At 43.6% G+C, this 27,804-nt stretch overlaps 1 protein-coding gene across 1 annotated transcript in view; it reads left to right on the top strand.

Annotated features, from left to right (window-relative positions):
* Window positions 1–20,651: 20,651 nt before the first annotated feature.
* Window positions 20,652–27,804, top strand: part of LOC138584303 (ephrin-A4) — a 35,390-nt gene continuing 28,237 nt past the window's right edge. The window contains exon 1 of the mRNA XM_069656500.1: window positions 20,652–21,154. Within this exon, the coding sequence (XP_069512601.1) occupies window positions 21,030–21,154 (125 nt within the window). The 5' untranslated portion in view covers window positions 20,652–21,029. The remainder of the gene's footprint in view (window positions 21,155–27,804) is intronic.

Raw genomic sequence — 27,804 nt, 5'->3', positions numbered from 1 at the left:
AAATAGTGCCATATGCACTGTCTAGTCATAATGCAAATGATTGCACTGAAACGAGCCAGGTATTTTCAAGTTTCGCCCACATTTACTTAAGATCAACTTGCAGAGATTAGTAAGTAAGTGTTTGGGGGGGATGTTTCGCCTTTATAGGAGAGCTGACAATAGAAGAAGGACAATAAAGAAGAGGAGAAGAGGAGAGGTAAGATGGGGAACAAAATGCATCAAAGGTAGAACTCGAGCCAAGTTCAGGGTCGGGCCTCCAAACCAGGGAACCCCAACACAAGGTTACATTTGTGTTTGTGACACATATTTTCAGTTAAATAGGGATACCTATATTTTTACGGTTAGATGTAAACAACTTAAAGATCTGCTCCAGACATGTTTTAGGAAAATAAATAAATAACAATACTCTGTTTGGAATAATAATTTGTGTCTGATTTGGTTTTTCAAAATAAAAGTTCTTTTTCACAACCAAAAATTAATCTTTACCTGATTGAAAAATATCCCATGATTTAAGAAAACACTAATCATAAAGTTTAGCTGATTGAAACAAGTTGTACCCTACTCCTCCTCAACTTTTTTCATTAAATATATATGGGGGCGCTGGTTTGGCTCAGGGAGGCACGGTGGTGCAGTGGTTAGCGCTGTTCCCTCACAGCTAGAAGGTTTCTAGTTTGAGTCGTGGTTCGGACTATAAGGGAGCCTTTCTTTGTGGAGTTTGCATGTTCTCCCCGTGCGTGCGTGGGTCCCCTTCAGGAACTCCGGCTCCCTCCCACAGTCCAGTTAGGCTCATTAGGTTCATAGGTGACTCTAAATTGCCCGTAGGTGTGAATGTGATTGACTGCCGATCAGTCCAGGGTGTACCTGGGTAGGCTCCAGCCTCCCCACGACCCCTAAGAGGATAATGGATAATGGATGGATGGATTAATACCTGGATGGTGTAGTCAGATACAGGCTTCAAGGCAGCGGCTGCAGGCTCGACTCCCACCCTCAGCCCTTTGCTGCATGCGACCCCTCACTCTCTCCTCCCAATTTTCCTATCCTCAGCTGTCCTATAAATAAAGGCAAAATCCCAAAAAAGAATCTTTAAATATATACATATATGGGGCGCTGGTTTGGCTCAGTTGGTAGAGCAGGCACCCCATATACAGAGGCTACAGTCCTCGTCGCACTGATAGCAGGTTCGACTCCCAGTCTGCCGATCATTTGGTGCATGTCGTCCCCTGCTCTCTCCTCCCAGCATTTCCTGTCTATCTTCAGCTGCCCTGTCAATTAAAGGCAAAAAAGCCCAAAAAATAATCTTTAGAAAAAAAGTACATATATATGTAAAATGGGATTTAAGGTGAGCACAGATAAATGTTCCTCCTTGAGCAAAGACCTAATTTCACACAGTGAAGCTCAAACATCCGAGACAGGTAACAATTAGCAAAACACATTTGTGAAGGAGCAAGTGTCACATGCTAAAAAACTACAGTTCAAAATGAGCAAAGTAGTAATTTTATGTTGACATAAAAACAACCTGTTATGTCTCTTCATTTGTAACAGACAGAGCAGAGAGCTTGGGAGCTTCAGGTGAATGAGGTGTTACTGTGTCTCGTCTAATCGCAGTCAACACAAACAAAACATAAATATTGTAAAATGTTTTTCAGCGGTCTCATTCCTTTTCTCCAAGGCTCCTTACCTGAATATTTATCATCTACCTCTTGCTCCCTGACCTTTGACCCCCGGCCTGAGCACCGTGTGCAAGTTCTCTTCCTTCAGGATCGCAGACAGACCGAGCAGAGGACTCCCATCTGTTTGCAGCGCGCTCAAAGCTGGAGCCCGCTAACAAGCCGCTGTCTGCCTGCCCGTCATGTGTAGGTGACCTGAGAACACCTGCAGCATGGTGATACACCAGCTACTCTTTTGTTTGTAACAGAAGCAGAACAGAAGCAACACGAACACTGGAAAGATGAAAATGATGTCACCAAAGTTAGAAGGGGAAGAATTTCAGTCATTCCTTGTAAATGTTAAAGGATCAGTTATTTTTATCAGCATTTTTAGAACTTTAAGGAAGTCATTCTGTCTTTTATTGCCGTATTTTCTGACTCCTTTAAGACACGTTGTGCTTTATCTCTGAACAGGTAAAAGTCGGTGATCTTAACTGATCTTACAACTCGCGTTGTAATACTTTGAAACGTTGATTGCAGCAGCAGAACATGTGTTTGGCATCTAGCCACCGACCTCATCACTCCTCGCAGATTTATTTTCCATGCTAATGAGACAATATCTTAAACCCCTAGTCGGAGCCTGCAGGTTGATGATGGAGCTAAAAGTATGTGTGCGGTACTGGTGCAGGGCAGCGGCAGGAGCGACGGAGCAGATGGAGAGACCGCAGCTTAAACAGACCGCCAAATATGGGGGAGGTGTTTGTCAGGTGATTGTGGAGAATGACGCATGTCAGGTGTGAAATCAGTGCAGCTCGAGTTGCCTCCTAGCGTTGTTACAATACCAGCATTTCAAACTTCGATACGATTCTAGTAAAAAAGAAGTCTTCGATATCTGTTTCAATACCATGGCAACAAAAAAAAGAAGCCCTAGGAACAAAAAGTGCTGTAATTTCCTTGTTTTTAATTTCCCACCTTCTTACTCATGTCATTTGACATACTGTTAATAGCAATGAAAGACGTAATGAGCAGGATTTTCCATAATAAAATATTAACTCTTAATCATCACACATGATCTAGTAGGAGTGTGAGGTGGTGTGTGTATCTGCAGAGGATCTGCCCTTCGTCTGTGCTTCTATTGAAACAGAGTTTGTATCATTTAAAACATGTGGCATTGAAATAGTATCAAAGTATCGTTCATTTTGATAACCCCAGTTGGTAAACTTGTGTACTCAACTCAACTCAACTTTATTTATAGAGCACTTTAAAACAACAGAGTTGGCCAAAGTGCTGTACACACATAAAACACAAAACAGTTAAAACAAAAGAAGACAACAATAAAAGCCAGCATCTCAAACTGAGTTAAAAGCCAAAGAGAAAAAATGTGTTTTAAGAGAGGATTTAAAAACAGGAAGTGAGTCGACCTGCCTAATGCGCAAGGGCAACTCATTCCAGAGTTTTGGGGCAGCAACTGAAAAAGCTCCACAGCCATTTATGGTCCGTAGAGGAGGATTTTTACTCACTTTGACCAACTGGTTTTTCATTAAGCACCATTTTTCTTGCCCAATATTTTAGTTAACGACAAAATACCTGCAAAACTAAAGACAGTCTCATCAGAATCAGCTGCACTTTATGTTTAGAGCGAATTAGCTAAAGGCTGCATGCTAACAGGCTTAGCTTAGATGGTGGACATAAATCATAACTGCTAAACATCGGTGCATTATCATTGCCATGTCGGTCTTGTCATTCTGTAGTGAGCATTTAGCTCAAAGCAACACTGTGCTAGCATACTTTAGCAGAGCAGCTAGCATTTCAGACACTTGTTCCTAGGTGATAATCATTTGCTCAGAACATTTTAGATCAGTGTTAAGTGATTTCATTGACACTTAACAAACTGAATCCATGTGCAGGCTGCACCCAGCGAGAATCCTGTTCTGTCGATATTTACTTGAAGGTTTGTAATGCCCGCGAGTGGTAAGGTTTTATAATTAATGTGCCTCCTCGAAGGTCACGGAGGTTAAAATTCTCTACGAGCTACATGAGCTACGTCTCTCTTGCAACCAGTCAAACCAGTACGAGCATCACCTCCACCAGTAACCACGCGCAGATTCCTCCTGGCCAGCACAACGGCAGCATGCTAATTCACCGCGAGCCCACCGTACTGTGTCCCGTCACCATACCTCCCGTGCTCCCTGCAGGTGAGAGCGAGAGGGAGAGATGTATCAGTATCTGATTGAGCAGCACACAAGATGAATAATTGATTCGCAGGTTCTCAATCCCAATAAACACACCAACGCATAAACACCGACTGTCTTACAGGCCGAGCAGTCACCAGTCTCTCCGGCTGAACTAATCCTCCAGGAAATGTAATACGTGATTCAATTAGCAGCAGCGTATAGTGCCAGCTACCTTCTGTGGATGACATGCCAGCGCGTGTGTGTGTGTGTGTGTGTGTGAGAGAGCACTCTAAGTACAGAGTTGAAGTAAGTCTATTCATCAATGTAAAATCATTTATGAAAGTACGGTGCTCGGCCACATCTCTTGAAAGATCCTCGAGCATGAAGAGGCTACATGCTATGCTAAAGAGGAAAGCCTACAGATAGACACAGCAACAGATTCAATCAAAGGCCGTTCTTTAATATTAGAATTATAACTGGAAACATACTGAATCAAAAGAACCCCAAAATACAGCCTGAAAACCTGATAGAACAGCAAACAATCCTCTCCGGCTAATGTTTTCTCCCAATGATCTGTTTGCTTCTACATTATTCATCATCTTGTTTTCATGCACTCACTGTTGTTTTTCACGCTCGCAGCATTGCAACGACGCCTCTGTCTTTCAAGTCCTTTTCAAAGGGTCAACTCAGGCCCTGAAGAGACACACACACACAGAGGGCAAGAAAAGTGCACCCGGGATCTAACCGACGGGTATGAGCGCTGAAAGTTTTCCCCGACTTTAACAGTCGTGTATTCCAGAATTGAGTGACTTCAGATTAATCAGATAGAAGTTCTAATATGGGTTAAAAGTACGTTTCTCAGACTCCTTTTGATGCCTTTGATTCATCCGTAAGTAGGGCTGCAACTAACGACTATTTTGATAGTCGACTAGTCATCGATTATTGAAACGATTAGTCGGTTAAGCTTTACCAATCTTGCAGGCGATCCTTTTCTTTGCAGCGTAGAGGGTGAAATACTCCCAGACTTTTAGGACACAACGGTGTTACAACAAGGACTGTATGTATAGATGGACGAAGCATCTCCATCTGCTCTCATTGTACAAAATTGAAGCCAGAATACCCACCGTGACAGGCGCTGCCATCTTGCGATGGTGATGTCATTTGGAGCCAGAGCTGCGCAGTAGAGATCGGCGTAGCCACTTCCACGAACCAAAACACACTTAAGATCCCGCACGTCGCCGTATTTGACAGCAGAACAGCTTCTTGTGTTGGCCTGAAGCAGACGTTCAAAGATATGGAAACTTCAGTGACTCCAGTGATTGTTTTAGTTACGTCTCCTCTCGCCGTTTCTCCTCTACTCTGCCAGAACAGATCGTCTGCAAGAGCCGGATTTGTCAGCAGAGCTGTCAATCATATTTTTTACAGCATCAAATAACTAATTAAAACTAAACTTGTCCGAAAACCAAATTATATGGTGTGTATTTTGATTTTATAGTTTGACTCATGTCCCATCTGTTAACATGGAGGAGGCAGGCTTTATGACCTAAACTGCAGCCAGTCAGCAGGGGGCGATAGAGAGGTTTTGACTTCACTTGTAGGGAGCTGTCATGTCGTCCATCCACACCGGCTGCCACCATTTTGCTATGTTTTGTCTACCTGTCGCTTCCCAGTCACTGTTTTTGCAGGCGCAACTTTTAGCAGAGATTGTAATGATGCGGGATGGCTCACCCCTCTGCCAACTCAGCTCCAGACAAATGTCCTCGCACAGCATGAAAAACCTGCATAAACGACAATTAAATTCGTGCGCAACTAATTTTGTCATCGCTTTTTGTCGACAATGTGGACTAATCGTTGCACCCCTATCCCTAAGTAAATATTGTTCCTTCCAACTGAAGATTAATGAAACAGTATTTCAGAGAACTGAATATTCATAGTAACTGAGCACAGTTTGCAGGCAGGGAAACACGTTGTAAGTAGGAGGAAAGCTGTCATATTTGTGATTTGTGAAGACCTAAGACTTTAAGTTTCCAACTCTACTAACATTTGGCAGGCTGCTGTTTTAAAATAATAGTACCTCTAATTAGCTTGCAACAGGGAAATTATTCACATCTAAATTCAAACATTTTAAAGTCTGATCCTCACCCAAAACAGAAAAAAAAAATCACATTTTTTAGATAAAAAAACAACATAATTATTCTCAGACTTGGCACGTAATTATTGCTTTCCTTTTAAAAATGCACGTAGGGAAATCCAGCGCGTCTCACGGTCCAGTGAGGGGAGAGAACAAGAGTGTTACTCTTTATAGCTCCATCTCTCTTTCACGCTCCCTGAACCTCTCCATTACCCTGGAAGTCTTCTGAATCCCCAAAAACCACACACACACACACACACACACACACACACACACACGCTACAAGCTCTACGTAACACAAGGCACGTGCATAGGAATAATGAGTATGTGTGTGTGTGCATGTTCCTCGTGTATCTGACTTATGATTGATGTCTCTCTTCTTAAATTAGGCATTAAAGACAAATGTGGGGAGAGAGGGAGCAGTGGGATGAAGGGGGGAAAAAAACAGCCACTTAAGAGGCCTGAACTGTTTAACCACTTAACCTCAGAGCCGCTCAATGTCACGCTCGCACGGCCTCCTCTGTCTCCTCTGTGCTGCCTCGGTCCCCAACTCATGGTGGCTTTAGTAGATACAAATATGACGAAAACAAGGATTATAACGTGGGAAGTGTCGCGATTTGTTATTAAACAAGGCAACCGGCGAAGAGAGATGCACAGACGCATATAGTAAAGATGCATTCGTGTATAAATTGTACTTTTGATTCAATAAGCGTGATGTGAAATACAGAAGAAGAGCAAAGAACAGTTTAATTTAAATTCTTTTGCATAACGTTCAAACTCGACATCTAAGCCGACATGTAGCAGAAATCCACTCTCTGAAAAAAGGCACATCAAACGTCTACAATTCAATTAGCACTGAGCAGAACTCCATCTGCCAGACAATCCAGCCATACGCTTTCATTGACAAGAGATGTTTCCAAGAATTAGCTGTCAGTCAATCTTAATCAACTAGTTGTCGAACTAATTCAGCTCTACTACAACACAACTACATGTCCATGCTACGCACTGTAGTGTTACGAGGGAAGAAATATAGGACTGTTTTTACAGGATGAGACACGTTTGTATCCTTTATTGGAAAGTAATGATTTAGTGACAGCCTCTGATGTTTTGCTGATTCTATGATGAGGTCGGCCGTCTTCCAAAGTTCATTTTGTTTTGGGTTGGGAGTGAGTCAAACTCTTGACGGAGTCTAAAGGAGTTGGTAGTCGTGTCTTCCACAGTCGAGCAGGAAGTGTTGCTCCATCTCTGCCTTTTGTTGGAAAATATGAAACAGTCAAAGAAAGTCCCAAGTCCTTTAAAAGTCCCTGGCACGCAGGAGAATACTTTTACATTGGAAATCAATGAGCCCACCCAAAGCGTCACTGAGCGACCTGATGCATTTCACACAGAAAAGATAAAATACTCACGTCCAAGGACAAAATTCACTCCATCTGAGAGTGAAATCTGACTCTGACTTAAGACATCTACTCACATAGATCACATGCATATATAACTAAAGCATCAGAATTTTTTAAATATATATCTGTATCAATGTCATCATTTTTATCATCACTGTTATGGACTTGTCTTGTTTGGTAAACGGCCGCCCTGTTTTTCTCCTCTCATCATAAGATTTTTTGTGTATATTCCTACTGTGTGAAAATACTGTATTCAGCATTTATTAGCCTTGTACACTGCATTGTTGTGGCTCACTGGGACGGTGAAGTGGGACCTTTTTTTTGTCTTGTTTTACTGTGCTTCTTGGTGAGTGAACCTCATGTTCCAGGGGAGGGGGGAGGGCGTTGTTCAAATTTTTTTTTTTGCATATTAATAAAGATGGGAAATATAGAGCTTAACATCTATAAATTTGATTTATGTTTATCAATATTTCCTAATAAAAATATGTATTGAAATAAATACTAACAGACATTGTGTGTCGTATGTTGACACCTGAAAAGGGACAGATTTAAGTAGGCAAAAATAGGAAATGAGTGTTATGTGATGGATTTGATGGATTGGTATAAAATGACAAAGACTGTTATACTACCTGACAAAGAGACAAACTGTACAAACTATATTCCATTTGTTTTGGGACGCAGCATCTGTTTTCTCTGGGTTGCCAGGTCGGTTTATGTCCACCAGCCACAAAAGAGCCAACCTGTGGTTCCTCAATCAGTATTAAGTTTCTGTGTTTCTTCTCACTCACAATTCACAGTTAATCTGAAACTTTACGTTTTCTTAGTTTATGATAAGTTTTTTGAAGTAAACGTCCAAGAGTTGGGGCTGCACAGAGGTGCAGTAGTTAGCGCTGTCGCCTCACAGCTAGAACCCGGTTCCGGTACTCCAGCTTCCTCCCACAGTCCAAAGACATGCTCGTTAGGTTATTTGCTGATTCTAATTTGCCCGTAGGTGTGAATGTGAGCGTCTGTCTCTGTGTCAGCCCTGTGACTGACAGGCGACCTCTCCAGGATGTACCCCGCCTCTAGCCCAATGGCAGCTGGGATTGGCTCCAGCCACCCAGCGACTCTGAACAGCATACGTGGCATAATAATGGATGGATGGATATCCAGGAGTTCATGTTCTATTATTTTTCTTTTACTATTCAAAGCTTCATGTCCAGTTTCTCAACGATTATCATCATCAGGCCGTAAGACCTCACATCCCCAACTAGCCTTTTAACTTCCAACTGTTCAGTCAATCAATCACACCATTTAAAGCAACCCAACATTAATCCACATTGAGCAAACGCTTGGCAACAGTGGCAAAGAAAAACGTCTTTTGAACAGGCAGACACCTCGAGCAGAACCAGACTCACTGGTGTACAGCCATCTGCCGCAGACCGTTGACCAAGCTGACGTCACCTCCTCCGCAAACTGGGTAAAACATTTATAGCTGCCTTTGAAATCCGCCGCTCGCCGACTGATTCGCAGTGACGGAGAATTAACCCCGATTGGCCGTCCTGTCTGCCTGTAATCAAAGCGGATGAAGCGAGGGCAGGAATCAGACTCATTATTTTCCTCGCTACCTTCTTCTCCTCTCATCCTCCACATCAATTTATAATACGGCTCTCTCATCGGGTCTCCTCTCCCTCTTTCCCAAGCCTTCTGCTCATCAAATCCCCCTCCTAGACTTATCCATTCCCTATTTTTCATTTCCATGTTCTCTCTCTCCCTCTCTCTCTTTCTCTCTTTCTCTCTCTCCCCTGGATATTTAGTTTGATTTATTGCCTCTTGTTGGAAAGGTTGGCGTTTTAATAACTCAGCTCCTCCTCACTCGAACGCAGAGAGAGAGAGAGAATGTGCGAGAAGAAGAAGAACTTTAGTAAGCACAAAATAAACGCGCGGACAGACAGCCAGGTTTTTCTAGTGCTTTTTCTTTTATCTCCTCAGCACTCTCCCACTCTTTCATGTCTTCCGGTTCCTCTCACCGCTCACTCGCGCTGAGGATATAAAAGCTAACGTGCAGCCCGAAATGGATGTCAATTTGAGCTCCTCTCTGATCTGTGCGGAGAAAAATACACACGCGCGCACGCTCCCCAACAGCTGTAATGGACTGGGGATGTGAAAACTGACAAGCCCGTAAAAAATGGACCATCTGGTTGGAGGTAGAGGAAGGCACAGGACCAAAAAATAAAGACTTTAACCAGAAGGCCGATGATGAAAGAGGGAGAGCATTCTGACCGTGTGATACACAGTGATGATGATAAGAAAAGTAGAGACAGAGGTGTGAAATCAACAAAGAGAGACGAGGCTGCGAGAGTGTTTTCATCAGAGGATGGTCCACTGGAGAGCTTTTTCTTTGGAATAAATCAAACGATTCTCCACGGGCTACAGAGCTCTGCTGTGTTTGAGGAAGCTGGATTACAATTTGTCTATAGAAATAATCTATGTTGTTGCTAAACACGATTAGGGATGGGTATCGTTAGGATTTTATTGATACCAGTATCGATACAGATACTTATCAATACTCTTATCGATATTACGCCTCTAGAAGGGGGTTGTAACTGTGGTTAAGGGCTGTCATCATCTTCCTACAGTAACAACAATTAACATTAACAGTAAATGTAGTAACAGTTAAAATCCTAAGCAATACACAAATCGTTTTCTGGCTGTCATGGCAACTCAAAACTCACACTCTCACTTGCTAGCATAACTGGACTCCGCTGTAGTCGCGTACATCTTTTACTATAAACTTGTTGACAGCTCTGTGACATTTTGTTGGAGCGATGGAGAATGGGTGTAGCTCAGGTGTCTCACTTCTGCTAACGTTAGCGACCGCAGATGAAGCTGGGGCTGCTGCTAGACTGAAGTGTAGCTGCTAGAAGTGCTAGCTAACAACAGTGACTGAATAACAACAGGCCTATTCGTAAGAACCATGCCTTGGAGGGTGCACTGAAGACTTACTAGCAGTTACGCTAGCAACGGTATTAGCATTAGCCGCTTTGCTGAAGCAGTCAAACGCGCTGCACTGCTTCAGATTTATAGACTGTTGTGTTTCGTGAGGTTGCAGGTGTTCCCCCTTTAGACGCAACTACCTTTTTACGTAAATTGCACTAGGATGCACCAGAGTTGGTAAAGCCAGCCCAAACTATCGAATGCTTTGCTCTGTCCGTCATATAGACCTACTAGACTTTCTCCAGCACGAGACCACAACAATGCAACGTCACTGCCTGACACCGGCGGCTTCGCCATCACTAGGGGAGAGATGGCAGCTACGTGAGGATAAAACGATTGAATGAAAACGAAAATTAAATAAGACGGAATGTTGAAGGGGGTTTTTATGCCTATATCATATTTCACTCTGTAATACCTGTGGAGTAGCTTAGCATAATTTACAGTTTAAAAAGAAACTCATTTTTCTCACACTGGTGCTCTGTGCAGGCCCTCATACAGCCTCTGCCTCTTTAAGAAACCCCGCCCCTACAAGCCTGCTTTCTTCTGATAGGCTGACTTGACGAGCAGAGCTGTTGAGCAGAGTGGTGGAGCGTGTCAGTACCTGATCCGTCCCGGCTGCACATACGCATGCGTATTCCTGCCCGGTTTGTACCTCGCATGTGTGAACATTTGATGGCAGTGAGTTCGTTAATTTATCTTTATTGACAACACAATATTAAACAATATTAAAAACACTACAATACAATACAAATAACAGTACGTGGCGGTTATTAGTCAACATAAAAGCACAGAAAGGTTGCACGACTGCTCTTCTTTTATTAACACTGATTGTTTAAAGATGTTTCACTAAAATTACGTAGTGATCAATACAGACTTTTGTGATGGGGCCCAACTATCACTCTGTCACGGAGCCCTGTCACCCATAGATCACATACAGTATAAGTAAGCTGTCATCTGATATAAATACACAGCTCTGGAGTTGTTTGTGTATTTAGATCTGAAAACACACCATGAAATGATACTTTCTAGGCAACCAAGCAACATTTCATGGTGTATTTTCAGTGTATGGTATGTGGTGCACATTTAATGAAAGCAATCATTTCGCCAGATTTGCTATTCATTATAAAACAGACAATACTTTACTCTCTAATCAATTTGACCGCCAACACACCGACGCGACTCTCTTGAGTCGAGCGTGCGTGGAACAAATCGGGCAGTGCCGTAAAACAGGTTCAATTCTGCGCATGCGCTGACTCCTGTGCATGTGCAGGACAGATTAGGTACTGGCAGAGTGAAAAAGCTGCCTTCTCGGGTAGATGCCCAAGTTCCTCAATTTGTGACATCACAAAGTGAAGTCTGGAGTCTGGAGAAGTCTGGAGTCTGGAGAAGTCACAGCAGCCTGCAGCCTTTTTTAAGCAGGGGATCACTCCAACATACTTTTACCTACAGATTTGAAACTTCAACCACGTTTAGTTTGGACATCCAACATTGTAACATTATATATATGTCTTAAATGTGAAACATAATAACCCCTCTTTAATGTTAAATACCAAAAGGAGCACCGTTTGTCCATGAGCTTATCAGTACTTTGGGTACTGACCAATCACATACCGGTACCAAAAAATACCGGTTCTGAATACCCATCCCTGAACACAATTCTAAAAGTTATTTGCAAGATTTAAAGAAGAATTGTTGAATATGTTGCTCCAACCAGAACTACCAACAGATATCAGAGGAGTCAGAGAGAGTCAGAGGTGTTTGGTTGCACAGGGAACATACTGTACATGCGCACACTTACCCAACAGCTGATACACAGGGATGATAATAAGAAAAAATAAAGTTAGAGGTGAGAAATCGACACAGACAGACAAGGTTGCAAGAGCGTTTCCATCAGGAGATGGTCCGATGGAGAGGCTTAGAGTGGATGAGAAAGATAGAGGGAGACAGAGCGGGAGATTTCTAGCTCCAAACAGAGCCTTTATTTAGACGGCGATTATTCACACTGGTCATTAGAGAACCATATCACTTTCCCTCATTTACTGAAAGACAGTGAGAGAGAGAAGGCGAGGAGAGAATGAGAGGGCAATCATTAGGAGATATCACTTTCACCAGTCTTCTGAGCAGAGGGGAAAAACTGCACGGCGCAGTCTGACAATCCACATCCTCCAGCAATAAGACAATAAGTAGCAATTAATAATTCAAATCACAAACCAGCAGCCCCATGAAACCTGTTAACAGAACCTTTAGCCTCGTGTTCGGTTAGCTTTCTGTGTCTGCGTTTGCTTTTAAATGTATCCAGTCAGGGTCACGATGTCGTCGTACCGCTACGGGCTGAGCATATTGTTTGTTCTTTACCAGCAGCGTCTCCTCTAAGAGCAATTAAGTGAAAGTGTGTGTAGAGTTAATTACAGAGCATGAAGTGGGATTATTGGAAAACACGCATGCATTTCCCGTTTAATTAAATGTTTGCAGGTATTCATTGTAAACCTGTCAAACGACGTGATGTAAGAACAGCAGAAGAGAGGCGTTTTAATGACACTCGCGCGCGCGCGCGCGCACACACACACACACACACACACACACACACACACACACAGTGTCTGGTTCCGCAGTAATAACTCACAGGGAAAATCGTTGATAGAGGGAAAAAAGAAAAAGTCATCGACAGAAAAAAAAAAAAAAAAAAAATCTGCATTTTTATCCTCAGCCCATAATTCTGAGTGGTCCGGCCTGTTTGAACGCTTCCTAAGGGAACAATTAACTTGCTTTTAGTTCCTACCACACAAGCATGTCTGCCAAATCCCCTTCAGATCGCTGCCCATAAAAACACACACAGTGACAGTCGGAGATTACAGACACAAAGACCCACACTGGAAAACACTGGTGTGTGTACAAGTAATGAAGAAAGAGGAGTGAAAGACGATTAAATATGTATGAAAGGTTAAAAGAGGCGAAAAGTAGATGGAGTTTTGAATGTAGAAAACTTGCCAGCTCTGACTCTCCAAAAAGCGAGGATCTTTGTAAATGTAATATGTACTCAAATGACTTTATGTAATATTGATATTTAAAAAAACTCACAATAATAATTCAGTGCTTGTTGGAGTCTCCTGTCGGAGCACACAGCTGCTACAAAACGGCAAGTATTCAATTATTCCTTTATCTCATTTGGAGCCAAATGACGGAGCAGGTGGGGGGATTTGTGTCCTCCTGAAAGACACTTTGATGGGGTTAAAACCTTGATGTGCTGTAATGGGACAGTCACTTCAAACACTAGACTGCCCCGCTGCCTGGAAATCTCTTCTTGGCAACAGAAAGAATTGTTTCTTTTTAGTAACCAGAGCATAAATCGAGACGCTGCGAGTCACAAAAGAGTCTTGGCAGTAAATAGATCAAGACATAACCTTCACTGCATTTTTGGCAGAATATCACACTGCATGCGCAAACAGCCGTAGCCTCGTTCATCTCAAAGTTAATTTTACTACAGAGGGTTCACACAGCCCATCTGGGAGGGAGAGGGGGAACAGAGGGAGAGGCAGTACAGGAGGGGGGGCAGAGAGGGAGAGGACAGGATGAATTGTGGAGGTGGTGGAGGGTGAGGATGGGTGCTGGCACACAGAGAGACTGCAGCACTGAACAGTACGGCAAATTAAGGGAAGAGAAGGACAGATGAATGTTTGTCCTCTTCTTTCTTACATCTGACTCTACTTATCATCATCGGGGCGGGGTTACAAAGCAGGTGACGGGAAAGAGAGGGGAACAGTTTGGAAACAGAGCGAGAACAAGAGAACAGGATACGCACGAGACAAAAACTGTGGATTGTTTGAAATCGAGACGATAATTGAGTTACGGTATGACTACAGAAGTGATACTTTTACCGATACCTTACGTTGATGAAAGATTTAGAAATACAGTTATACATTTAAAAATGTTCCCCGAAGCCAAAGCTCAGAAATATCTTCAACGTCTGAACACAAGAAGCCATAAAACAACCTGCAAAAAAACCCCTTTTTATACAGAACACATTTCAACATGTCACAAAGAAAGTACAGGTGAAAACATTAAATTGAATGTCGGCTGGATTCCTTTTAGCTGCTTCAGTTTCTCCGGCTGTTGTTCTGCTGACTCACCGTCACACTGACGTGACTCACTGGGATACTAACGATCGTTAGCGGTATTAGAAACACCTGTGCTTTTCTTACTACGTGACAGGTCGACATGTCAGCATTGTAAACACTGTGCATGCTCTATGACCATCAGTAGAAACACATGAACCACCACTATGTTAAGTCAAGCTTTTTACATGCTGTATTTGTCTTAACGTTCTTGTTGTAATTGCAGTGGTTAACTGTACAGCACGGAGCCATTATGTAATATTAGGAAGCTGTAAATCTTCACTATGAAAACCTTTTATCTCCAAAATGATCATCTTGAATAGGCCTTTTTTTTTCTTCAGCTTTTAGACGATCAATATTTCAGACAATTCAGTGGATATTATACAGCTAGGAGTAGCAATTTAACTTAGCTGTAGCCTATATAGAAGCCTGACATCTTGAATCGAGGGCCAGGTGGCTTTTTACAACCTTGACCACATCTTATGGATTCCATCAGAGAGTAAAGTTTAAAGATGCATTAGTTGTCATCGTGTGACCTCGCCTGGTCATAACATAGAGCCTATTTTTGGAGTTTTACATTGTTCAGTTTTATTCGACTCGTTTTCCTCTTTGTACATCCATATTGTATCTTTGTTAGCAGCTCTATGTGTGAGCACATAGAGAGACTCGGACAACTGAAGTCGGGTTATTTGATGTGTGAACTTTACTTTGAATCTGAATGTTAATTTTGGTAAGAATTATCATTTAAAGTAACTTTTAAAAGAAGAAATAAAATACTTTTTTGTCTTAAAAATCAAAAGTAAAGTTTGTAGAAGAATTAAATGCACCTTTGCTCAGTTCATAAAACTCTGTGTTCTGCCGCTATTAGCACTAGGTCTGGTTTGACCAGTAGCTCATGTGGCTAATTTAGTTTCCTTTCCTTCTGGAGCTACTGTTTTGTTTTTTTTTAAGATTATTTTTTCGTCCTTTTTTATTTATGCATTTAATGACAGAGAGGACAGCGGATAGTGTCGAAAACAGGGGCAGAGAGCGCGGGGGATGACACGCGGCAAAGGGCCGAGGGCGGTGGTTGAGCCAGGGGCCGCCGCATCGAGGACTGTAGCCTTAGTATGTGGTTGCCGTTTTAACCACTGAGCTAAACCGGCGCCTGGTGCTACTGTTTTACATTACTTTTTGCATTCGCCATTATTTTGAAATAGTCAATTATGACCAACAAAATCCAACTTTAAGTGCAGCAAGTAACTGTCTGATCAAATAATTAGATGATGTCAGCTTTCAATACATTTCCACAAGTACTAAAACAGTACAGACGTTTGATTCCCACACCTATCAATTGTGGAGAGAGAGAGAGAGGGAACATCAGGAGGTCGGGGTCAGCAGGTTTGAAAGAGGGATGAACAAACAGAAAAAGAAGAGCCAGTAGAGAAAGAGTGGAAAGCAGACTGGACCCTGTATCTGTGAGGAAGACGCACAATCAGATTGAACACATCCTGGAGTGTTGTATTCATCAGAGGCCACTTACACAGTCAATAGTGATGGAGAGCACTGCCATAAAAGGGGGCTTGATTCTTTATCTGCTTGCATGTAGTACAAGGCGACAACAATAGCTCTGAATACGGCATTGAAAATCTATCCAGTGGACTCAATGCTCATCTTTTCTTTACAAACGGCGACTATTAGTCAGGAAAGAAGTTGAAAAGGGAAGAAAAGAATGAGAAGGAAGAAAGAGATGACCATCGATGCACCTGAGCGCAAGTAAAGAGTAAACACAGAGAGAGACAGGTGGAGCCGAGGACGAGGAGGGGAGGGGGTAAGAAAGTGCGTCAAAAAGCATTCAATAAACATGTCTCTATAGTAACCAAGATGTAATTTGCTTGGTGAGAAAAGGAGAAAGATGGAGATTCAGGGGGAGTGATGGAGAGAGGGGAATAGAAAAGCATTTACCATCACTGCTTGAGTCCAGAGCTGTAATTACGGAACTGAGACGCAGCGAGAGGGAGGGAGGGAAAGAGCAGAGGCACACACGGGGAAGGAAGGCCGCACACAATGTACTTTTACAAAAGGGAAAAAGGTGAGAAAGAAGAATACACACAAGTAAAACGGTGACCCCAGAAAATTGGCACTGTTGCAAATAAGTGCAGTAGGCGGGCCGAAGAGAGGCAGGAAATAAGCAGCTTGAGCAAAGTAGAAAATGATGAAGAGAAAGGAAGAGAGAAAGTTGTGGAAAGTAGGGAGGGAGTGCATTTGTTTATGGAGCCTTCCCAGAAAGAAAAACACAATAATCCTGACTTATTATTCAGGCAAATACAAGAACCAAACAGAAAGAGAGGCAGGGGAGTACAGAGAAGAAGAAGAAGAAGAAGAAGAAGAAGGGGGAGTAAAGTGAAAGTGAGGAGAGGGAAGAGTGACAGGTGAGACAGGTTAGTAGTACCTCAATGATGAGTGATAGACAGGACGAGGTGTGCTGAATCACGCAGGGATACGGGCGATCAAAATAGTGAGAGAGCAAAAATAGAGGGAATATAAAGAGGACAGAGCTGTGTGCTTGTGCCCGTCTTCTCTATGCATGTGTCCGTGTGTGTGTGTGTATGTGTCTAGGAAAAAGCAAGCATGTGTGTGTGTGTGTATGGTAGTTGATTACAGCTCTGGCGAGTGGCTTGGTGTCAGCCTGTATGTGTGGTGATAACAGGATTAACTACTGACACTAGTGTACAACAGCAAGGGAAGAGAGGAAGAGGTGAGGGAGAGAATGGAGAGATAGAAGGAAGAAAGAGAAGGAAAAAATGAAAGAGCCTTAAATAAAAAAATCTATTAGAATTTAGAAATAATCCATATGCATACATATGACATGAAATCTAAGTGAATAAAATAGCTAATAAGAGTGCAGAAAACATATTTACAAAGACGGCAAACCTTAATTAAAGAGCGCTAGCATACTTCACTACAGGGCACAAGTGGTCATTGAAGGGTTAAATCTAAATCCATGATAGTGAATCCAACATTCAATGTCTTCTTGTGATTATTTATCCATCTCAAACTGTTAGCGGTCCACTTAGCCACGTCCTTATTCCTTGCGTTTAGTCTATTGCCCAATCAGAGACTGTGTTCTTAACTTTCCACCACCCAGAGGCTCTGCTACAGATGTTTGTGTCCGCGCTGATCAAGTGTTTTATACCGCTGCAGCAGTGGAAATAAAGAGCAGAACAGCATAACGTGTAGATTCTTCTTTGCACATATGGAAAGCATTGAAAGTGCAAGTGTGTGAACATTTAAGGTGAACATGGAAATCGACAAGAAGTGATGTCAGAAGACAAACAGCTCGCTCAGCCAATAGATGGCTGATTGGAGTGTTTATCCCAGTCGTGCACAGTGGACGTGTGGAGTGATGGGACTAAATATCGATACAGCAATATATCGGCGTCCTGACTCGTGCAATATAATTATGAACTTTATTAAGTGCAGTATATGGCGCTTTAAATGACATGAATTAGGGGAACATGAACAGGAAATTAATTGGCCAAAGTAGAAGAGAATCAGACATCAGGATATATCAATTATCGCAGAACTGCTATAATCGTCACCGTGGTCCAAGTATCGTGTATCGCATCGTGAGTCGCCCTGCAATTCCCACCCCTAGTGTGTTGCATAGGAAAAAAAAGCCTCAATACATCGCAACTTTTTTTAAAAGCCATGAAATCAGGCATTTCAGGAAGCAACAATCACAGAAATAACTGAGAAATCCCGGAGGAACCGTCATATGAATCATATGCTGTGGCCTTTGCAATCAACAGATCCCAACCCAGCCGAACACCTATGAGGGATTAAGTTAGGCTGCGTTCTCCACCATCATCATCATCATCAGAGCGCCCAATAATGCAACATTTTTTGGAAGAATATGACAAAGATCATTCAGACTCTGAACGCTGAGCATTCAGACAGACCTGAACATGCACGACTGTTTTTCACCGTTCAAACGCAGAGCTGAATGGCAGGAATACTTTCTAACTTTCAACATGCTACAGAAAACTGGAGAAAATCAATACGGCTCGGACTTCATGTTGACATGTTCATGAATCATCTTTAGCTTGATTTGAGTTCTTTTCTAGGCCCTGAAAACCTATTTTTCTCATCAGCTTCTGACCACAGCGTGAGCGCTGAGGTCTCACACAGACGCTCTATTTTCTGGCACAGCTTTGGCTACTTCATGAGAAATGTTCTGGGTTTTTGTCTTTCTGCTCTGGTCTGAGGAGCTCAGATGGGAATATACTTTTGTACACTTTTTTTTCAAACTTAAAGAAAAAGGAGGGAACTCTGGATGCAGGTCTGGACCCTGTGGGACAACAGGAAATGTTAGCTGAGATAAACTGTGCCAGGAGACGGGGAAAACACACATATCTGACCAGGTAATGAGAAGATCAATGAGAGGGGAGATTAGGACGGATGATGGATAGAGATTGAAGGAAAAAGAAGGAAAAGATTTTGGAAAGAGGCCTGATAATGATGAATAGCAGACACACACAGACGGCGAAACGGATATGAAAGAAGAGAGGAGGAAGAGACAGAGAGGGTTTGAGGGTGAGGAGACACTAAAGTTTAAGACTTTCAGCCTGAAAACGATCATCAGTGTGCCAAATCAATCAGCTCCGCAATCAACTGGGCTCTTAATTTAGTGCATCATAACTGCACATTTCAATTGGCGCTCCCATGAGGTAGATGAGAGCACTTTTCTCTGCAGTCTAATCTGAGTCAAGAGGGGAAACTGGTCAATTTATAGTGTGAGACAGAAGAGTTAGCCGCAGGGCCGCTGAATACTTAAACTGTTATGTTCTGTAGACAATTCCAAATTGAAAGTTCGAGAAAAAGAGGGAGAATAAAATTAATTTTCTCAAAGTATTATCAACCGCCGGCGCTTACGAATTTGTTAGGAGCTGTCTGGTGCTATAGATCAATCACAAGGAGAGAGAGAGAGAGAGAGAGAGAGAGAGAGAGAGAGAGAGAGAGAGAGAGAGGAGACCCCCGCAGAGTGAGCTACTCCTCTGTGGTCCGCTGCACGTCTGCTGAGGGAGCGCTAGCTCACTGGGGACAAATTAGCCACACAGGAGCACTGAGGCATCATGGGAAATTAATGATCAGGACCTCCAGGAAGTGAGCTAATGAGTCCTAGTAGTGCCACATGCACATGTACACTATGGAGCGCGCACACACACGCACACACACACACGATACAAGAGAGAAAGCCAGAGAAGGAGGGGGGTCCTGCAGAAAGGAAATAGCCAAACGTGCGGATGCAGCAGCTAATAACACAAAGCTATCAGTGTAACTTTGTCTGCATGAGTGATAGTGCCGGAGCAATAGCAGTGTTAGTTATCTCACATACACACACACTCTTCCTCAAACACACACACACACACACACACACACACACTCACACTTAGAGAATCAGATAATTAGAAAGGACCACCAGTGGCTTTCGCCCGTGGAGGCGTAGTGATTACTGTCACTACACCCTCCCCTGGGGTGTCTGACAACAACTAGAGAATTAATACTGATCAACACACACACACACACACACACACACAGAGACAGAGAGAGAGAGTGAGAGACAGAGAGAGAGAGAGAGCTCACAGACAAGTGTAACTGAGCTAAATGTGGACCTTGTGGACACAGCCAAAGGGGTGGCGTGGCTCCCAAATATTTGACTTCTTTGTGTGTTGGGTCCCTGAACGCATCATTACCATATGTTGCCCTACTTTTACAAATTTTGTTTAGGAGTGAATTCAATAAGAAGTAGGAACCAGCTGCTCACTGCTGAAGATCCTTTGAGCAAAACAACCAACTGAGCTGCTTAAGCTCTTAAATGACTCTACAGTTGTGTGTTGGACCATATTACATTTCAGCAGTTCAAATCAGTGTGACTCCTCAGCTCCACATCAGTCACAGCCAATCAGAGCTTTAAGAAAGGAGGACAGAGGGTCCCAGGCTCTCCTGAAAACTGGAACAGTGACAGACTGTCTCCCCACACCAGTCGGCGCACCTCACAAGGATTTAACTTCGCACTACAGTATCACACATCACCACACCCTTGTCTACTGATTGGCTCAAAGTTTGCCCGGCACCGCCCTCTGCTCGGCGGATCCGCCCTTCCAGCGCTCCTCAGCCTGTTGCTGCCAAACCAGCTGGCAGTTTCAATTGATAGTCTGACCCATTACTGTAGCTTACACTCGAACCCGTGACCTCAGCACTCAAGTTTAGTCTCTTTTTTTTAGTTTCAAAGGGGAAAGATCTCAGTCTACATCTATCATGCGGACTATGGGCATGCGTTCAAGTACTTTTCCCCCTGGAGGTCCTCACCTTCCTCCCTGCAGCCTGTGATTTAACCCTTTTTAAACGACTTGAATTACTTTACCTTTGCGCATCATGCGAAGCTGCAGCAGCAGATTACGTAGAAGTTTGACTTCCTCCATGATTCGGTGAATCTTCTGGGCTGAAAAGTTGTTCACCGGGCTTCTCTTCTTCGGTTCTCCTCACCTGATCTGCACGCCACTCCCAGCCGCGCGCGCGCACCAACTCCGCGGGGCCTGAGGCTGGTCGGGATGGGCTCCCTGATGTGGACCCCGGGGGCTCTGCCTGCTTGGAAAACCACGATGTTCCTCTGTAACATAATCTCAGCTGCTGTGGCCAAAAGACACGTCGTGTATTGGAATTCTACAAACACAAGGTGAGGAAACACTTTGCGCTTAATGATGCTCCTTTCCAAGACAAAAAAAAACTTTGTCTCGTTCCTTTTTTCCCTCACAGATGTTCACTTTTAATATTTCAAGCAGGATTTACATTATTCAACTTACTTTGCATAGAACAAACGTTGCTGGTCTGAACTTGCACTGCCTTCATATTGCACAACCACCACAATGATTCCTCCTAAATGAGTCAGACTTAAGTTGGTTTAAAGAATGTCTGCTATGCTGCAGATCACGTCCTCGTGCACTAAATTGAAGAAGGGTGCAGAGCAGGTATGATTACCTTAAACCTGCACTAACCCTCAAGCTATCAGAAAGCTTTTATTTTGTTGAATTAGGAGAACCTTGACTCTCAGATAATGTGGTTTCATATGAGGCAGAGTGGCCTGATGTCACCTTCTTCTGCAGGTAGTTATCTTTATCACAGTGACTAACCCTGGCTTTCACCTGTCCACCGCTGACAATGCTACTTATAGAGTGCTAGAAGTGCGGGTTTCTACTCTGAATAGTGTCCTAGATAGCATGCTGAGCACACAGGTGTGTATTAAAGGCTAAAGTGCTGCTGGATATAAGCTAATATGTAGTTGGGTAATGGTGTGGTGTGTGTGTTTGTGAGTGTGTGTAATGGGTTGATAGGGGCCATTAGCAAGGCAGAGTCAGGCTCACCTGCTGATCCAGGTGTTCCAGTCTGCCTAATTGAAGGTTTGAGGTGCAGGACCTGCAGGGCCAGGACGGCTACTGCCCAAAATAACACATCCGCCAGTCTCTCACCTGGTTATTTAGAGACTCTCGCTCTCCTAGAGGCCTGATTCCCTAAACACTCTTAAAGATAAATGACCTTTCTACTTAATAGCCGTTGGCCACAGAGACCACTTCAGAAGTCACAGATTTCTCTTCTATTTTACATTTGTAGATGCACAAATTGTGGCAGAAATACGACTCCTGGGAGTGATAATTTCCCCGGGGACTCCTTTGTCAGGTCTGCAGGACTCATCCTGTGCTGGAGTCAGCTGAGGTTATACTCAGTGTGTCCAGGCGGGTAAAACCCAGTCCTGTAATTGGGATCCAACAGAAATGTGTTGAGGAGGAACGCTGTGAGGATTAGGAAGCACCTTCTTGTTCCCCAGAGATTCAGGGATGAATGGTCACAGCCTGTGGCAGGGCCACACAGTCGGCTGCAACACCACACAATCACAATGCCATCAGTATTGCGGCGGAGGGTAACCCACTGTGGCAGAGAATCACTCTCATCAGCAACACCACCCAATCACAAAGCTATCAGCGGAGCCGTGATGTTGCACCCGGTCCAGAATCCCTTGGGTTTACTGCTAAGGCTCTTTCCTCCTCTCCTCTCCTTTCCTCTCCTCTTCCCTTATCTCCTCTCCTCTCCTCACTCTTCATTACCTCCCTTGTTACATCCCGCTCTCCTTTTCATTTCTTTTCCTCTGCGCTCGCCCACCTCCTTGGTCCCTTTATCTCTCACAGCTCCCTCCTGCCCAGTGATGGATATTGGCGGTGTGATTAGTTGAGCTTCAGTCATTTTCCCATACCATATTTTCTATTAGCTGCCAGCCAGCCAGCCAGGTTGTCCTGAGGCCTGTAAATGTAGCCCGGGGAGAGAAGAGGAGCACGGGGAGAGGCTTTTGTTGGCTTGCCGCTGCACTAGAGGGGTCCAGGAATCCGCTCGATGCTTATGGTACAGAAGGCAGTCTTAGTCACACAAAAAAACACATTTGTCTTTCGTTTAATTGTCCAAAATGTTATTTGACATACTAAAGAGCTGTGGGCTTATTTCTTAAAGCTGCGCCACTTAAATTTCTATATCAAATATGAATAAAATGGCTATAGGTTGCTTGTAGTGACACAGAGGAGTCTCCTACTACAGTTAGCTCTGTGTAGCATTTAGCATCTTTCAGCTCATGGTTTTGGTTAAACTGCTAGCAAATGTTCTTGTTATGATTCACTTTCGCTGCTTTTGTCTGCGTTTTTTAATAGTAAAGCAGCTCTGATAAAACCGTTAGCTACACGGTAGGCGACAGCGGAGGGAAAAAGTTAGTAGGCTAACTAGTGAAGCAGTTAAAGAGTGAGATATTTACCCAAGGAGTTGTTGAACAAAACAAGGAAAATATAGAACCTCAAAGAGAGTAAAATGTGGACTTTTATTCACCAGGCTGTCAGAAACACAACTTAAAAGGCAGCTAACGTTGCTCTGTGTCTGCTGGGTCTGTAAATATGCAACCGTTAGCTAAATGTTTGCTAACACCACAGCCTTATAAGCTGTTGTGTGGGTGCTGCTCTCAAAAATCTATTTAGGTTTAAATATCTCATATTTAATTTTGGTTTCACTGTTAAATGTTAAACTTACCAAAGAATTTTGTGGAAAAGCTAAAGGAAGAAGGAGCTAGCTAGGTTACAGACGTTACATCAGAGGTTTAGCCTGTATATAACTGTAGCTAGTGAGAGAACCGGCTCCTCTTAATGCGAAGACAGAAGACATTCTCTCACCATCACCTTTCCTTCGACGTCTAGATTTATGATTTTAATGAAGCAGAGGCAGTGAAGTGGAGACTGAAGGGCCTTGTTGCCCTGTTCTTCGCCGGCTAATACGGCTGTAACAAAGGCTCAGTGAAACCCTTTAACTGGCACACATTTAGCACCCTCCAGATTGAAAAATGGAGCTTTGAAATGAAAGTGATAGACTGACTGCAGGGTCAGCGTCGAACATGGCAGAATCAGATACGCCGGTCTCTTTCTCTTTTGTGGGGCTCAAGTGGTTCGATTGCCCTCTTTCATGATTTTATGAAGAGAGTTTACGATCGTTCTCGATTTTATTACAGCGTTTCTCTCAGAGCGATGGCTCCTTATTAGAAGAGAAATTATTTTTTACTTCCTGGAGCAGTTAAAGGTTAGTAAAATATTATAACCAGAGGGCTCTAAACTTGAGAGTGTGTTTGTGTGTGTGTGCTGACAGTATACCTCAGCACTCCCGAGAGCAGCAGGCTCAGACTAGTTTATTGGTGTATAAAGCCCCTTCTACTGTGCCATGGTGTGCTTTAAAACCTGTTGGACCAAATAAGTTGACCGGCCATGTTTGCTGATCCGACAGTGTCTGCTTCTTGTGCTCCATTCATCCTCATAAATTCACTCAGGAGGTGTCACGAAGTTTACTCAGAGCTCCAAAACTTTAAGGATCGAATTACCTTCTTTTTTTACTGCAAGAGCCGACTTGAAAGAGGCTTTTACTGTCTTTATATGGGCTGCTCATACACCTCCTAACAAGAATAAATGTCACCCAAACCTGCACCTTAAATAAGCTCCTCCATTTCCGTGTCCCCTGACTTACCCTTGTTCTTGGCTCACACCTCTAACACTGCTCGCTCTCTTATCCGACATGGCAGGAGGCAGACTTGTTGCAACAGTTCTCCTGGATCTGGATCAAACTTCTGACTCTTGTTTCCTCGCTTCTCTTGTCTTTTCTTTCTCCCGCAGAACGGTGGATTAGCTCGGTGTTAATAAGAGATTTAAGCATCTACACAGAGAGATACGCCACAATAGGATAACCAGTTTCTCTTACCTGTCTCCTCTCTTTGTCATTCTTGTGCGCACTCTGCAAGTTTGGACACACACTTTAAGGCATTTTAAACAAACACCAGACCAGTCCAGACCCCACTGAACTCTCTCTCTCTCTCTCTCTCCTTCTCTCTCTCTCTCGCCTTCTGTCTGTATCTCTCCCCCTTTACTGGCAAAGGCTTAGGGCCGAGCTCCAAACCAGTGAGGCATGTTTAAACGGTGCGTGAGGAGATGAATATTTGTATTGGTTTTCTGTATCTTTATTGAAAGCAGCCCCTCATAAGTCTGCCGTGTAATCTCCGCTCTGTTTATGCATCATTTCCCTCCGTGTGCACTCATGAATGATCTAGTTTAAATACCAAGGTAAATCACATTCTGCATACCGCACCTTCTCGCGCGCACACACGCACACACACACCTGAACGCACGCACACATGGCAGTTTACAGTAAAGTGAAAGCAGACAGTGTTTGTGACTCGTCAGAGAGATGATTGACTTCTTTTTTTACATCTTTTTATTATTTCTCCCTCAGCCGGCGTGTCTGCGTCTCGTCCTCTCTTGTGTGCGTGCGTGCAAATGAATATTTTCTCGCACTGTCTGCTATCTCTCCTCTCTGTGTCTGTCTCTGTACTAATCTCTGTCTTCCCCTGGTAAATGATTAACATGGAGAACCTGGCTGAACTATAATCAACAAACCCACAGTGAGGCAATTACCACTTTATTCCCCGTCCTGCTAACAAAGCAATCTCTCTCTCTCTACGTCTCTCTCTCTCCTCATCTGTCATCTCGCTGTGTCAGTCTCTCTCTCCCTTTTTCTGTGTCAACGCCTATCGTCCCCTACTCGCAGCGGTGTTTCTGCGCCTCTGTGTAGATCCCAGAGATGTGTTTGTTTGGCGATTGTGTACCTTATCTGTCTTTGTAAATGTGCTTTGTCTGTTTGTTTGTGCTATTGAGTGTATTATCAGGAGGGCAAACTGTGGATGAGTTAGCCGTGTGTACACTTGAGCTCCTTCGTCACTGTCGGACAACAATGCGGGGCAGTGATTTTAGTGATTTGTACGCTTGTGAATTGACTTCTGGGGAGATTGTTGTCAGGTTGAAGTTCATTTCAGAGGAACAATGGCGCTGTAAGATGTGTGTGTGTGATGCTTGGAAGTGACCTGCTGCTTTGCGTAGCTCTTTGTTTCCTTGGGAAAAGATGGAAGTGTGATACATTTGAAAACCCAGAAATGCACCAGGATACAAAACACTCATTCCTGACCTCGCACATGATTCATGTCTTTTACTAGTGTGCCTCCGCTTTATAGATTCCTCTTCCGCTCACAGAAAGTTGTAGTGAAAGTGGGCTTTGACTGGAAACTACTAGATTCCGGCCAGCGTCGTGTGTGCGGCTGTGAGAACATTTACCAACCGCTGTGCTGGCCTCTCGTCTAAATGGGTCATTGTTTTGTCTCCACTCGTGAGTTGATTTTAGGTGTGACTGAAGTGTTGGAGGGAAAAAGGCGTGTTGTTGTTGTTGCCTTTGTAAGAGAACGTTTGGATGCTTAGTTTTTTTTTTAAGGTGGAGTGTGCTTACGCAACCATGTATTTTGCTCTCCTGAAATAGGCGCAGGTTGCTCACACTTGCGCCTACTTTTGCGCCGACCCGAAATCATCCTTTTTGTACTATAACCAAGATTAAAGTTGCACAACAAAAACTCCTCTTTGCCATTGAATTAAAAGCACACACACGTACAGGAAGAGGCGTGCACACTGTGTTGAAAATAAGGCCTCGCAGCAGTCAGGATGTCTGTATTAAAATGGATCAGATAGTCACAGTGCAGCTCGGAGCAGACACGCTGTACAAGCATGAAAGCGCGGCCGCTCTCTCCTCCTGGTCAGGATATTTAGTCAATCGATACCAATTTAACACCCAGATATTATCGCCGGCTTCTCGCATTATCACCAGACTGCATATGGACCCGTCTCTTTCCCAATTTCTCTCCCCGCGCTGCCCTGTTTCTCTGTGTACACACATACATCAATATTAGGCTGCATTAAGCTGTAATAAGTTGTATTGTATGAATGTCTCCGAGTGAGGGCGACGGGGGGGGGGCGGAACAGCTGTGGAATGAAATGAGGTTCAATGTCGTGTCGTCTGCTGCTCCGCTGGCACAGCACAGCCTGGCTTTGGCACAAAATGGCCGCTGTGTGGTGTGTGTGTGTGTGTGTGAAGAGGAGTGGTTATGGTGGTTAAGGGCTGTTGGTGAGCTCCAAGCGGGAGCGCTTTCACTCATCCATTCATGGCACACAATGAGCTGGCATTGTTGGAAGTGTCAGGCCGACTGTGTATTGCTTTGACATACAAAACAGCAATTAAATTGTGGCGTGAGAATATGTAAACTCCAAATTGTGGGAAACACTGTCGACTTAAGCCCGATCAAAACAACACAATCTGCCCGTTGTTTAGCCATTGTCGAGTTTCTCACACACGCGCGCAGAGAAACAGGCAGACGCACGCTCTCAAGTACATATAACCTCGCACAATGCTCTTCCACTCAGCTCAGAAATCCTGCCAAGAGGCAACCTGGGAATTCCCTGAGACAGAAATTGAATTAGTATTGACCCAGGCAGAGCGAAAGGCTGCAGCAGAAACCTGGATTATTGTAGCATACACGATCCCGGCTGTCAGGAGGACACGGAGACATGTTTGCCTTCAGAGCTCAAGTCTTCAAACACTTTTTATTCCCTTTGCATTGTCACGTGTAACCAGTTTAAATACTTAATTTTCCTTAATCTCAAAGAACTTCTACAACATCCATGCTCTTAAAAGGATGTCTATTTAACTCCCTGTTTTTATATTAACATGACGAATATGTGAGTCCTGTTGTTAGCAGTTGTGAGTGCGTTACAAGAGAATGTGACAGTGGTAGCGCATTGTGTGTGTGATAGTTATGTAGCCAGTCAAACCAGTCGGTCTCAAGCCATTCATTTGGAGACACAGTGCTAAAGACAGTGTCCATATGGGTGACACACTTTTATGTTAAGTATGCCGATCTGTTGGCCTTAACCGATGCTGTGT

The sequence above is a fragment of the Semicossyphus pulcher genome, unplaced genomic scaffold (genome assembly GCF_022749685.1).
Source record: "Semicossyphus pulcher isolate SPU_LCO1_2020_fin unplaced genomic scaffold, fSemPul1.0.p SCAF_9, whole genome shotgun sequence".
NCBI classification, from domain to species: Eukaryota; Metazoa; Chordata; class Actinopteri; order Labriformes; family Labridae; genus Semicossyphus; species Semicossyphus pulcher.
This window is presented reverse-complemented; position numbering and strand designations above follow the sequence as displayed.